At 41.9% G+C, this 15,293-nt stretch overlaps 1 protein-coding gene across 1 annotated transcript; it reads left to right on the forward strand.

The window, feature by feature from the left end:
* The first annotated feature begins 2,434 nt into the window (after positions 1–2,434).
* On the forward strand, positions 2,435–9,964 carry prf1.3 (perforin 1.3). The gene is made up of 9 exons (XM_055152458.1): positions 2,435–3,102; positions 4,122–4,398; positions 4,747–4,788; positions 4,858–4,950; positions 5,078–5,214; positions 7,760–8,030; positions 8,374–8,601; positions 8,676–9,049; positions 9,209–9,964. Exons 2-9 carry the CDS (start codon positions 4,123–4,125, stop codon positions 9,750–9,752), a joined length of 1,965 nt encoding a protein of 654 aa, XP_055008433.1. The 5' UTR covers positions 2,435–3,102; position 4,122; the 3' UTR covers positions 9,753–9,964.
* The last annotated feature ends 5,329 nt before the right edge of the window (positions 9,965–15,293 follow it).

The raw sequence follows: 15,293 nt of genomic DNA on the forward strand, positions 1-15,293 counted from the left end.
ACACACACACACACACACACACACACACACACACACACACACACACACACACACACACACAACACACACGCACACAGAACACACACACAGAACACACACACAAAACACATACACAACACACACACAACAACACACACGCACACAGAACACAAACACAACACACACACAACAACACACACGCACACAAAACACACACACACAAAACACACACACAAACACACATACACAACACACAACACACACACACAACACACACGCACACACAACACATACACAAAACACACACAACAACACACACGCACACAGAACACAAACACACACACAACACACATACAACACAACATACACAAAACACACACACGCACACAGAACACACACACACTGTTCTTCTGTTCACACTTTTTTTATATATATTTTTTCTTTTCCTTTTTTTAAATTATTTTTTTAATTAAAGACAACAGAATATAACATTTAAAAAATAAAACAAACATCAACATTTAACAATTACAATATTCAGCATAAAACAAAGACAAAAACATAAAGCAACAACCACAACAAATACAAAAAAAAAATAAAAAAAGCCCCCCCATTTCCCCCCAACCACCCACGCCGACACAAATTTGGCAAAGTCAAACAAAATAAATGTGATAGTGCAACATAAATTTTATTTTTTTTTTATAATTTTTTTTATTTATTAGTCCCTATTCTGTTCACACTTTTGATTCTTGGACTTTGGACTTTACACATTAAACCAATAATTTTATATTTTTTTGTGAATTTTCCAGTGAAGTTTTTCGTTTCCGTTCAAACTCAAACGTCGTGTTTCTTATCGTCTCTATTTCAATCTGTGTCATTTTTATTTTAGTTACATTTTCAGTTTTCCTATTTCTGAAGATTATAGATTTAGTTTTATTGAGATTCACTGATCATTTGTTGTAATCAAACCATTTATTTTTTCTTTCATTTTTCGAAGTTCATTTTCAGCTTTGTCCAGCAGCTGCTCGAAACTGTGTCCAGAGAAAAAGATCATTGTCAGTAAATCAAACACAGAGCAGATTTTTACCACTGACATAAATCCTGTACGTACATTATAAACACGTGAGGCCCAAAGACTGAGCCCTGTGGGACTCCAGGGCTCAGACCAGTTTTTCACACTTCAAATCTTTCACTTGGAAATATTGAGATTGTTTTTTTCATCCGGTCGTGTTTAGTGACTCTGATATTGGACTTTTCCATTTCAACCCAGAGCAGTTCATGTCTGCAGAGTCAGAGACGCTCAGATCTTTTATTTCTCTTTTATTCAGTGTGAACCTTCACCAGCTCCAGGACCAATACTGATCTCCAGGACCAACGCTGATCTCCAGGACCAACGCTGATCTCCAGGACCAACACTGATCTCCAGGACCAACGCCGATCTCCAGGACCAACGCCGATCTCAGGAACAACGCCGATCTCCACCTCCAGGACCAACGCTGATCTCCACGTCCAACACTGACCTCCAGGACCAACACTGATCTCCACGTCCAACGCTGATCTCCAGGACCAACACCGATCTCCAGGACCAACATTGACCTCCAGGACCAACGCTGATCTCCACGTCCAACACTGACCTCCAGGACCAACACTGATCTCCACGTCCAACGCTGATCTCCAGGACCAACACCGATCTCCAGGACCAACATTGACCTCCAGGACCAACGCTGATCTCCACGTCCAACGCTGATTTCCAGGACCAACACCGACCTCCAGGAGCAACGTTGATCTTCAGCTGTTTGACCAAAAATCTAACTGGAAATCAGACGTGAGATTATATTTATCATCCAGCCTTAACAATAAACTATTTTTATAGTATTTTTGAGAACTGTGACAATAGAGATAAATAATAATTAAAAAAATATATATAAAAAAAAAAAAATATATATATATATATATATATATATATATATATATATATATATATATATATATATATATATATATATATATAAATAAATTGATGTATAACGGGTAAATCGGTGTTGATCTCCACTTTTAGACGGGGTTATTTCGGCCGTTTGGGAAGTTTCTGTTTACAGATGTGTGTGTTTATAAGTTACAGTTTATAATATTTGATCCTGTCGATGTTTAAAGCGTCTGTGGATGTTTTGTTCTTAAATTTACTCACAGATTTGATTCTTTATTTTCATCCAAACTTAATACTGAAGAAAAAATGAATTGACGTTTGATCTGATGTTGTTCTTCTCTGTTCCATTTAAATTTGATGCTTGAACAATGAACATGAACAACAGTCGCTCCGACTTCTACAAAGAAATGATCAAAGACATTTGACATTTCCTCATTTTTGTTTACAATTTGGCAATTGTCACAAAATAGTTTGGATTTTTTTTTTTTTTTTTTATGTCCAGGTACCTTGGAGATTATTTTGATGCTGTTCCAATAATGTCTTTATTTTTATAGGTTTTGTATCTTTGTTCTGTTTCTTTGGATCTATATTTTAAGAAAAGTTTATTCTGGTGATTTTTCTTTTGGCTTTGCCTTTTGTTAGTCGTGTTATTCATTCATTTTTTAACCCAAATTGAAATCCATTTTCTGAGCGATTAGAGTCTTAGTCCAACATAAAGTCTGTGCGTTCGAGCTGCAGACGGACGTGTGTGTGTCACAGCGCGACGAGCTGCAGCTGAAAAACAAACACAACGACAGACACAAAATGAAGGCTTGAAAATAAGAGATGAAAGTTTCCTAAAAAATGAATCAGCCAAAATAAAGTTCAGAGAAGAAACAACGAGAATCTGGAGGAAGAAGAAGAGTCTAACTCAAGTGTTTTTGAGCGCCAACACGTCGAGGTGTGAGCGCATCAGCACGTCAGGACGTCCAGCTCGTGTGTGTCTTGTGTGTGTGAATGTGTGTGTGGAGTGTGTTGTGTGTGTGAATGTGTGTGTGGAGTGTGTGTGTGTGTATCTTTGTGTGTGTGTGTGTGTGAATGTGAATGCGTGTTGTGTGTGTGAAGGGTGGAGTTGCTGTTTAAAACTGACACTTCTCTGAAGTCTTGTCATTTCAGTTTTACACCTGCTCCTCCAGCGTCTCCTGCGTCTCCTGCTCACGGTCAGTACATTTCCACATTTTAATCTGAACAAATGGGTCTGGGGTCTGAATCTGGGTCTGAATCTGGACTCTGGGGTCTGGGGTCTGTGGTCTGTGGTCTGGACTCGTTGCCGTGGTGATGAGGTCTCTTACATTCACAGGACCTGGAGCCTCTCACCTCTGTGTGTGGATCATGTTTAACTTTTCACAATGAGACAAAAAAATCCATCACATCAATTCTGGAAACACTCAGAGTAAAATCAGACGCGTCATTTATAATTTATATAACACGAGTCATTTCTAATTTTATTTATTTGTTACAAAAACATCAACAATGACAAAAAAACAGTGCACACACATGAAGCACACGCACATGAAGCACACGCACATGAAGCACACGCACATGAAGCACACGCACATGAAGCACACGCACATGAAGCACACGCACATGAAGCACACGCACATGTGTAGATGTGGGACCTGGACTCAAAAACAGGAGGATGAAGTTTAATGAGCTGAAACTGTCCAGCCCCAAATGTTTTACAAAGTCACCTTTTTGGGGGGGTTACACCTTTGGAGCGCTTACCTGTTGTAAATACACACACACATACACACACACATCTAAAATATCACATTATATTCAATATAAATATATATACATATACATACTTGTGCATAACACACACGCACAAATATATTTTGGTTTATACAAAATAAAAGATGGTGTTAAAGAAAAGTCTGTGTTTAGTTCACAGTCGTGGTTTGGACGGTGGGTCTGATCTTCTTGGTGTTTGTGTAAGATTACATTCTTAAATAGTTTTTTGACGAGCTCCAGTACGAGCTTTGAGACGTCGTCTAAGTTATTCCATAAATCTTCCAGAAGGTCCCCACATTTCACCATGTGTGATCGGCACAAGTGCATTTGTGTGTTCTGTGTATCTGTGTATTTTTTGTAATTTAAACAAAATGTCTGTGTGAAGTCAGTCATGGAAACATGTTGGCCCCCTCCCTCACCTCTCACCCCCCCTCCCTCTGGTCAGGATGGCGTGGCTCCTCCCCCTCCCACTGGTCAGGATGGCGTGGCTCCTCCCCCTCTCCGTCCTGTGCGGCTGCATCTCATTGGTCGCCTCGTGTCACGTGGCGTCGGCCACGGAGTGTCACGGCGTGCCCTTCGTGCCGGGTCATAACCTGGTGGGGGAGGGGTTTGACCTGGTGCGCCTGGTGCCCACCGGGAGCACCGTGGTCGACGTCAAGACGTTTATGAACGGTGGCGAACATGGCAACTGCACCGTGTGTCACAACGCACTGGTCAACCAGGTACACACACACACACACACACACTATACACACACACACACACACTGTACACACACAAAAACACTATACACACACACACACACACACACTATACACACACACACACACACTATACACACACACACACACTGTACACACACACATTCCAATGGAAATCACTGAAGCCAGAATCAGAAGGAGCCTGAAAAGCCGCCATGATCACTTCCTGTTTGGAACACGGTGGCGAGAGTTTTAGATATGACCATATATAGAAACAGGATATGACCATATATAGAAAGAGTCTGTGGGGAAATGAGTCGATTTAAACTCTTAAAAAATGTCAAGTTGTGTTTTTTTTTATTGTTTCAGACTCAGAAGTTGCCGGCGTCCGTGAAAGACTGGAGGATCAAGGTACACCCCCCCGACCCCCCGCGCCCGACCCCCTCCCTCTCTCATGTTTCCCATCATGCTTTGCTGCAGGTTCGATGTAGTCGCAGTCTCAGTTCTCAGGTTTTCTCCTCGTCTCAGTCGGTGCTTCAAGAGTCCAGCAAGAGTCTGAGCGCCTCCTGGAAGGTACTGGTACTACACCAGAACTAAACCCGGTCTAAACCCAGTTTAAACCCGGTCTAAACCCGGTGTAAACCCGGTCTAAACCCGGTCTAAACCTGGTCTAAAAAACCCGGTCTTGGGTCTGTTTCAGGTGGGTCTGGGTCTGCCCGGTCTGGGGGGCGTGGCCGTGGGCGGGTCTCACTCCAAGTCCTCGACTTTTGCTCAGAGCCACAGTAAATCAGACAAGTTTTCCTTCATACGGCACAAGGTCAGCTGTGAATACTACACGTGAGTACTACTACTACTACTACTACTACTACTACTACTACTACTGCTACTACTACTACTGCTGCTACTACTACTACTACTACTACTACTACTGCTACTTCTACTACTACTTCAAATTAAAATTTTAATATCTATATTGTCAGTTTTCATATGAAACACATGAAGAACTGAAATGGTATCTCACTCCCAAACTTCTAAATAATAATCAGAAAAATAAATGGAAAAGTCCAAAGTTCTTTTTTGGGGAGACGCAGATTCGTAGCTTGTGTGGTCTGGTGGTCAGGTGGTCTGGTGGTCAGGTGGTCTGGTGGTCAGGTGGTGATCTGGAGGTCAGGTGGTCTGGTGGTCAGGTGGTCTGGTGGTCAGGTGGTCAGAGTGAGTGTGTGTGCGTGTGTGGCAGATGGTGGATGTGCGGGTGAGGTGAGTGGTGTATATGGTGGTTGTAGGTGGTTGGTGGGTGTAGGTTGTAGGTGGGTGTAGGTGGGTGTAGGTGGGTGTAGGTGGTTGGTGTTGTAGGTGGGAGTAGGTGGGTGTAGGTGGTTGGTGTTGTAGGTGGGTGTAGGTGGTTGGTGGGTGTAGGTTGTAGGTGGGTGTAGGTGGTGTGGTGGTGTAGGTGGGTGGGTGGTGTAGGTGGTGTAGGTGGTGGGTGTAGGTTGTAGGTGGGTGTAGGTTGTAGGTGGGTAGGTGTAGGTGGTGTAGGTGGGTGTAGGTGGTTGGTGGGTGTAGGTTGTAGGTGGGTGTAGGTGGTTGGTGGGTGTAGGTGGGTGTAGGTGGGAGTAGGTGGTTGTAGGTGGTTGGTGGGTGTAGGTTGTAGGTGGGTGTAGGTGGGTGGTGGTGTAGGTGGGAGTAGGTGGGTGTAGGTGGTGTGGTGTTGTAGGTGGATGTAGGTGGGTGTAGGTGGTCGGTGTTGTAGGTGCGTGTAGGTGGGTGTAGGTGGGAGTAGGTAGGTGTAGGTGGTTGGTGGGTGTAGGTGGGAGTAGGTGGTCGGTGTTGTAGGTGGGTGTAGGTGGTTGGTGGGTGTAGGTGGTGTAGGTGGTCGGTGGTGTAGGTGTAGGTGGGTGTAGGTGGGTGGTGTTGTAGGTGGGTGTAGGTGGGTGTAGGTGGGTGGTGTTGTAGGTGGGTGTAGGTGGGTGTAGGGTGTAGGTGGTGGTGTTGTAGGTGGGTGTAGGTGGGTGGTGTTGTAGGTGGTGGTGGTGTTGTAGGTGGTTGTAGGTGGTGGTGTTGTAGGTGGTGTAGGTGGTGTTGTAGGTGGTTGTAGGTGTGGTGTTGTAGGTGGGTGTAGGTGGGTGTAGGTGGTTGGTGTTGTAGGTGGGTGTAGTGGTGTTGTAGTGTAGGTGGTGGTGGTGGTGTTGTAGGTGGTGGTGTTGTAGGTGGGTAGGTGTAGGTGTAGTGTAGGTAGGTGGGTGTGTTGTAGGTGGGTGGTGGTGTTGTAGGTGGTTGTAGTGGGTGGTGTGTGTAGGTGGGTGGTGTTGTAGGTGGGTGTAGGTGGGTGGTGTTGTAGGTGGTGGATTAATTAAACTATAATATGATGTAATTAAAGATTTTGAATCCAGAATTTTACAAACTTTTCCTTTAATACCCAAAGATTTATTCATTTTTCTTTCCAGTTTAGATTTTTCATCGACACTGACGCAGAGACACCAGATATTTCATTTAAAACTATTTAGATTTTAGGGTTAACTGGAAATGATACGATATGTATGATGAAATCATAGAATCAATTCAATAAAAAAATTAAATAAAATTATATATATATATATATATAATATATATATATATATATATATATATATATATATATATATATAGAGAGAGAGAGAGAGAGAGAGAGAGAGAGAGAGAGAGAGAGATGATGATTTTTTAAAATTTTAAGCAGATTTCTTTTGGTTCATTAGAATTTGAATTGAACATAAATAATAAACTTTTGGGGTTAGTTCTTTATATAACATAAGTCGTTTATGTGCAATAAAAATAATAAAGGGCCTAATCCTGAGCCCTGAGGGACTCCACACTGACATCAGCTCCAACAGAATCACAAGCACTGACCAAAACAAACTGGGATCAATTATGAAAACATATTTATATAATTTTATACAACAGTAGAACTGTGTGATCCACTGTATCAAAAACTTTTGAAAATACAACAAGTAAACATGTACGTCCTCTGAGTTTTACTGATTTTAATAAAGAACTGAATTATTATTTATGTGAGAAAATAACCTTTTATAAACAACTTTTAAAAGCAAAAAAAAAAAAAAAATCGATGTTTGAACGAAATACTAATACTTATAGTAAAAGTACAAATACTTACAGTAAAAGTACTAATATTTAAAATAAAAGTACAAATACTTACAGTAAAAGTACTAATATTTACAATAAAAGTACTAATACTTATAGTAAAATTACTTTTGAAAGAGGAAGTGTTATGTGTGAAAAGTTTTGAAGTGTCTTTGCTCCTCACAAACATGTCTGAGTCATGTAGTGATCTGTGTGGAGAGGACTTGTGGGCGGAGCCTCGTACTCATCTCATTGTCCCGTCCGTCAGGTTCCGGGTTCACGCCCGCCCCCCCCTCACCAAAGAGTTCGAGGAGTCGCTGCAGCACCTCCCCTCCACCCTCCAACTCCACAACAACTCAGCTTTTCAGCAGTTCATCGCGCTTTACGGCACTCACTACATGCGGCGGGTGACGCTGGGTGGACAGGTGCACTCCCTGACGGCCGTGCGCACCTGTCAGTCCTCCATGAACAAACTGTCCACCAGAACCATCAGCAACTGTCTGAGCGCCGAGGTCGGGGCCGTCATCAAGGGGATCAAGGTCAGAACCAGAACTAAACCAGGACTAAACCAGGACTGAACCAGGACTAAACCAGGACTGACTAAACCAGGACTAAACCAGAACTAAACCAGACTAAACCAGGACTAAACCAGGACTAAACCAGAACTAAAACCAGAAAACTAAACCAGGACTAAACCAGGACTAAACCAGGACTAAACCAGAACTAAACCAGAACTAAACCAGGACTAAACCAGGACTAAACCAGGACGAAACCAGAACTAAACCAGGACTAAACTAGGACTAAACTAGGACTGAAGCAGAACTGAAGCAGTGGGCGGGGTCTCGTACCTGTGTGTTTGTACATGACATGTTCCGGCGGCAGGTGAGCGCCGCCTCGTCCTTCTGTAAGGCTCAGGGGAAGAAGTTGGGACACGGTCAGACGTTCAGCGGCGCCTTCTCCGATCGCACCGTGGAGGTCATGGGCGGAGACTCAAGTGTGGGCGGAGTCCTGTTCGACCCTCACGGCGCCGCCGCCTATCAGAAGTGGCTTGGCTCGCTCCGGACGCTGCCCGGGGTCGTCCAGTACCACCTCAGCCCCCTGCACCTCCTGGTCAGTCACATGCCCCCCCCCCCCGTGTGTCAGATTGAGTCAGATTGAGTCAGATGCCCTTCCTCTCTCCGCAGGTACGAGGAAACCCTCACCTGCGCTCCAATCTGCGGGCGGCGATTCGTCATCACATTGTGACGAACGCCGTGTCCCTGAAGTGCCGCAGACCCTGTCGGACGGGCTCTCAGGACTCGGCCTCGTGCTCCTGCTCCTGTCACGGCCACAGCCTGGTGAACTCCGAGTGCTGCCCGCAGGCGGTGGGCGTGGCCTGGCTCAACGTGGTGGTGGTGAAAGGGGAGGGGCTTTGGGGCGACTACTTTTCCAAAACCGACGGATACGTCAAAGTGTTTTACGGACAGCAGGGCGCCACCTCTGGAGTGATCTGGAACAACGACTTCCCCGTCTGGAACTTCAGGGTGCGGCTCGGAACGGCCAATCTCCTCTCACAAAAGTAAGTCCAGGAGCTGGACCAACAAAGTGACAACATTCAGCTGGTCCAGCCCTGGGTTCTTATGTTCTTGTGAAGTATGAATAGACCTTTAGAACTTCAGAACATTAGAACATGTGTGAAACAGGACTTTGACTCCGCCCTCTGTCTCCGTCTGTTCAGGAAGCTGCAGGTCGAGGTCTGGGATCGCGACAGCCGCTGGAACGACGACCTTTTGGGGCGAGTCAACATCATCCCAACGGCGGGACAAACCCGACGCCGCTACCGCCTCAAACACGGATCTGTGACCATCCAGACCAACGCCGGGTGCGCCCCCTTCCTCCAGGGGTCGCTGTGTCAGACCTACAAGCCCTCCCCCCAGGACCAGGACCAGGACCAGGGACCAGACCAGGACCAGGCCTTGTCCAGTCAGCAGCAGAGCACATACAGGGAGATCATGGTTCAAGGAGAAAAGAGAGACCAGGGACTAGACCAGGATCTAGACCAGGGGCTAGACCAGGACCAAGGACTGGACCAGGGACTAGATCAGGGACTAGATCAGGACCAGGGACTGGACCAGGGACTAGATCAGGACCAGGGACTGGACCAGGGACTAGATCAGGACCAGGGACTGAACCAGGGACTAAACCAGGACCTGGGACTAGAGCAGGGGTCAGGGTTGGGGTCAGGGTCAGGTCAGGGGTCGGGGGTGAAGTTTTCTTTTTAAGTTTGTTTGAAGTTAAATCTCGTTGATGATGATGATGATGATGTCATGTTTGTGACACTTGAGGCTTTTGAGCAGCTGATTGGACGAGAGCTGGTGATGTCATGGCAGCATTTGTGCTATAGTTTATATATAGTTTATACACATGTTATATACAGTTTATATACATGTTATATACAGTTTATACACATGTTATATACAGTTTATACACATGTTATATACAGTTTATACACATGTTATATACAGTTTATACATATGTTATATATAGTTTATATACACATTATATACAGTTTATACATACATGTTATATACAGTTTATACACATGTTATATACAGTTTTATACACATTTATATACACAGTTTATACACATGTTATATACAGTTTATACACATGTTATATACAGTTTATACACATGTTATATACAGTTTATACACATGTTATATACAGTTTATACACATGTTATATACAGTTTATACACATGTTATATACAGTTTATACACATGTTATATACAGTTTATACACATGTTATATACAGTTTATACACATGTTATATACAGTTTATACACATGTTATATACAGTTTATACACATGTTATATACAGTTTATACACATGTTATATACAGTTTATTTATACACATGTTATAAATAAATCTGTGATAAAAGTTTGATTTCTCTTTTTCTCTTGTGTGTCGAATCATTTCAATAAAAGCTTTTCTAAAAACTCCGCCTATTTCTCTTTACTCCGCTGTGATTGGTCGAATGTGATGATGTGACGCTGGGGCTCTTCTACATGTGTCTCTATGGAGGAATGTTCAGCAGTTACCATGGAGACAGAGTCCACACGTCAGCAAAGACTGAAAAAAACTGAAGAAAAACTCAAGAAAAAGTTATTTAAAGACGTTTTCATGTTCCTGTGTGTGTGTTCAGTGTTCATGTTCCTGTGGTCAGTGTGTGTGGTCAGTGTGTTCCTGTGGTCATGTGTGTGTGTGTGTTCATGTTCCTGTGGTCAGTGTGTGTGGTCAGTGTGTGTTCGTGTTCCTGTGGTCAGTGTGTGGTCAGTGTGTTCGTGTTCCTGTGGTCAGTGTGTTCATGTTCCTGTGGTCAGTGTGTGTTCCTGTGGTCAGTGTGTTCATGTTCCTGTGGTCAGTGTGTTCGTGTTCCTGTGGTCATGTGTTCGTGTTCCTGTGGTCAGTGTTCATGTTCCTGTGGTCAGTGTGTTCCTGTGGTCAGTGTTCCTGTGGTCAGTGTGTTCATGTTCCTGTGGTCAGTGTGTTCGTGTTCCTGTGGTCAGTGTGGTCAGTGTTCGTGTTCCTGTGGTCAGTGTGTTCATGTTCCTGTGGTCAGTGTTCATGTTCCTGTGGTCAGTGTGTTCATGTTCCTGTGGTCAGTGTGTTCGTGTTCAGTCGTGTTCCTGTGGTCAGTGTGTTCATGTTCCTGTGGTCAGTGTGTTCATGTTCCTGTGGTCAGTGTGTTCGTGTTCCTGTGGTCAGTGTGTTCGTGTTCCTGTGTAAATTAAATGTTTTTTGTCTTATCAACGACTGGATTGAAGTTTATTAAAGTTCTTTCCATTTTTTTTTTAAATATTAAAGCCAAAGTTACAGTTTCTTTAACTGGAATCTCACATTATTTGACTGGGAGAAGCTCACAGGTTTTTTTTTTAAATCCTGAAACGTTAGAGAAAGTTTCTGTTTGGTTTAAGGCACAGCTGAGATTTTATATTTTTTTTACTTATCTTTCTACTTTATTTATTTTTTTATTGCCTTGTACATTTACATTTATATTGTAACTAACGATAATGTCAGTATATTTGTTTTTATGATAATAAGTGAGAAGGTTATTATTTTATTTGTTCAAGTATTGAGATATGTCAGAATATTGCAGTTATTGTTTTTTGTATTTTATTTGTCAATATATTTGCCCTTGGATTTGTGTGACCTTTTGCCTTGCCCCCGGAAGTAGAAAAAAAAGAGAAAATTGTAGCGAGAAAAGAGAGAAAACAGAGAAAGGTGTAAAGAAAAAAGACATCAAAATAAAAACACGCTGTTTAACTACCGCTGGTAACGTAAAGGCGAACACGGTAAATATAGTTTCAATTGTGTATTTATTGTGTATTTATTTAAAGGTGTTTATGTAAAGTTAAGATATTTTCTGTCTGTCTTCGTTTTAGTTTTCACGGTGTTTCGGTGTGTGTTAATGGACTTGAAGAGAATAAATACTGACACATAATCATCAGTACGAAGCGTGAAGTCCTAAGAAAACCAGGGTAGCTACATATATCATTATGTTTTATTTCACGTGTCTCTTGCTCTTTTTTGCTGCTTATTTAGAATTTATTATGACCATTTATATTTTATATTTTCACTCTTTGTTCTTCTTTTATTTTGAGACAAAAGTTTGTTTAAGTCTAATAAATACGTGTACGTCCCTCGTAAACAGAGCAGAGTCATCGACTGACTCATCAAAAACAGAAATACTTTTGAATAGTTTGTGAGTTTTGAGTCGTGAGAGTTTGGGAGAACGACACAAACACATCTGGGGTTAGTGGACCAACCTGCCGTGTTCCTCTGCTGACGCTGAAACCAGGACAAGGACGACCTTTTTATTTTACTGAACAGTTATTGTATAATCATTTTATTGCTTTGGAGAAAAAGGATCTAAAACCAAATCTGTGACGGCAGCGGAAGAAAAAATAAAACAGAATCAAAGGCTTTGTAAAAGTCTAAGAAAAGGATAATTATCGTATATTTATTTTTCTAGAATAATCTTTGTTCTCCATTTCAGTCCGGCTTTAGAAAGTATTTTTCACAAACTTCTGCTTTACTAAAATTTACCAATCATATTTTCTCGGGTTTTGACAGTAGTTTGTTGGTGCTTTATTTATTGACCTGAGCAAAGTTTTTGACGTGGTCGATCTTTTACTAGATAAAGTCCACAAGGTCTTGACAGATCCGCTCTCCTTTGGTTCAGTTCAGATCTTCATCACGGCCGATAACGTGTTTTCTTTAAAGGCGATTTTTCAAGTTTGTCCACAGTAGAGAGGCGTGCCTCAAGGTTCCTCACTAGGTCCCCTTTTATTTTCTGTTTTTATTAATGACCTTCCCTTTGCCTGTCCAGCCTGTGACATCCAACTCTACGCCGATGATACAGTTATTTATTCATCCAAATATATGTATTTATTCATCCAAATATATGTATTTATTCATCTAAATCTAATATCACTGATGTTCAATCCTCAAGTCAACATGATTTTAATCCTGTTTAATTCTGACTACAGTCCAACAAACTTCTACTTAATAAATCTAAATCATATTTCATGTTGTTCCAGAAACAAATCCGTCCTTTTTCTGTTAATGATATAAATCTGACATTTACTGATTCATCACCAAATATAACTGTTGATAAATGTAAATAGGTTGGTTTATGTCTCAACCGTCGCTCTCAGCGTCCACACATAAACTGTTACAAACAACATTTCATATCACACAAAATAACTTTCAAAGTCCATCAGTTTCTGTTAAGAAAAAGATGATCTGAACTGATTCCTCTCATTTATATGACTGTGATATTATTGATCAAAATAGTACAACTTCTCTCCTCCAACTGCTCAGCGTTTATCCAGAAGAGTCTGTGCAGGTTTATTCTCCTCTGTACGATGTTCCACCTCCGTCCTGCTCCCTCTGTCCTCCCCACGCCAACTTCACTCCTATTATTTCTCTTTAAATGTTTTCATCTCAGTTCTCCTGAAGATCTCAAACAGGATTTAACTCCAATCAGATCTTCTCACAGTTTACATCATGCAGATCAGAGATTTTGTCGTCCCAAGAGTCAAAAAACAAACAGGAAAAGACTCATTTAAATATAAAGCTCCTCTGATCAAATCGATCTTCCTTCATCGATTTGAGTTTTAACTTCAGTCTCTTCGTTTAAAAACGCTCTGGTTCAGTATTTACAGAACACGTGTCGCTGTTTCTGATCATTTTGTTGAATTTTTGTTGTTCATCTTGTTGTGATTATCTCTGAACTCTGTTTTGCTTTGGGGGTTTTTTGGGATTTACTCTGAGGATCAATAGAAACATCTTCTGTATCTCCAGCGAGGAGTCGAGTCGTGACTTGAATCACTATTACTCCACATTAAAAAAAAAAACAACAACACTGTTTGGAGTTTGTCTCTGTAAAAGTCTTGAAGGTGAAATGGATGAACCCAAACCCTGATGGATTCATAAACAGAAGGAAAAGATCGTTAGTGTCGGTCCAACAAAGTCACGATTCAATATTTAAATCTGCTTCTGTTTTTGTTTTCACTTTAAAGAAGCTGGTTATAAATGTTATATACATGTAATTAATGTTATATACATGTAATTATTGTAATATACATGTTATGTACGTGTAATTAATGTAATATACATGTAATTCATGTTATGTACGTGTAATTAATGTTATATACATGTAATTCATGTTATGTACGTGTAATTATTGTAATATACATGTAATTAATGTTATATATAAGTTTCTAGGTAAATACAAACGGGATAAGAAGTTGCTCCTGGCTCCACTGATGACATCACTCTGTTACAGCTGATGAAAGAGCGGCAGGTGTGACCCTGTCGTCATCATGAACACATCTCAGAACGTCTGAGAATCAAAACATGAACTCAAACGTTTTCAGTTAAAACTACTGAGTTTGGAAAAATATCAGAATAAATTCATATTTTTGTTTATTTAAATAACATGGCAAATATTTGTAGGGATTATTTTGTCTTCTCCACTGGTTGTGACGTTTCTCCACCGACCCGATGTTCTCACGTTCTGTCCTGTGTTTGTTTTTTTGTGAACTGAACGTTTTCCCCGTCTCCTCGATGAACCTGCAGGTGTTTCATATTTAGCCTGACGTTTATGCTCCAGTTCTGTTTTCTCTTTTGGGTGAACGAGGAACTACCCAAGTTTCACTGGACCTCCTGTTGTTCTCCTGCTGTTCTCTCGTGTTGTTCTCCTGTCGTTCTCTCGTGTTTGTTGTTCGACTTTGGTCCTGAGGAAGTTCTGCTGTAGATATAAACTCAAATTGAAAACAGCGTCTTGAAAAGAGAGATGAAAGTTTCCTCAAACCTGAATTAGTCCAAATAAACTTCAGAGGGTCAGAGAAAAAATTATGAGAACTTGGAGGAACATGTGAGGAGGAACATGTGAGGAGGAACATCTGGGGAGGAACATGTGAGGAGGAACATCTGGGGAGGAACATCTGAGGAGGAACATCTGGGGAGGAACATCTGAGGAGGAACATCTGGGGAGGAACATCTGGAGGAACATCTGAGAGAACATGTGAGAGAACATCTGGGGAGGAACATCTGAGGAGGAACATCTGGGGAGGAACATGTGAGGAGGAACATGTGAGGAGGAACATGTGAGGAGGAACATCTGGGGAGGAACATCTGGGGAGGAACATCTGGGAACATGGGAGGAACATCTGGGAGGAACATGGGGAGGAACATCTGGGGAGGAACATGTGAGGAGGAACATCTGAGGAGGAACATGTGAGGAGGAACATG

This window comes from Boleophthalmus pectinirostris, unplaced genomic scaffold (genome assembly GCF_026225935.1).
Source record: "Boleophthalmus pectinirostris isolate CB_2022bp ecotype Guang Dong unplaced genomic scaffold, ASM2622593v1 HiC_scaffold_17, whole genome shotgun sequence".
Lineage (NCBI taxonomy): Eukaryota > Metazoa > Chordata > Actinopteri > Gobiiformes > Gobiidae > Boleophthalmus > Boleophthalmus pectinirostris.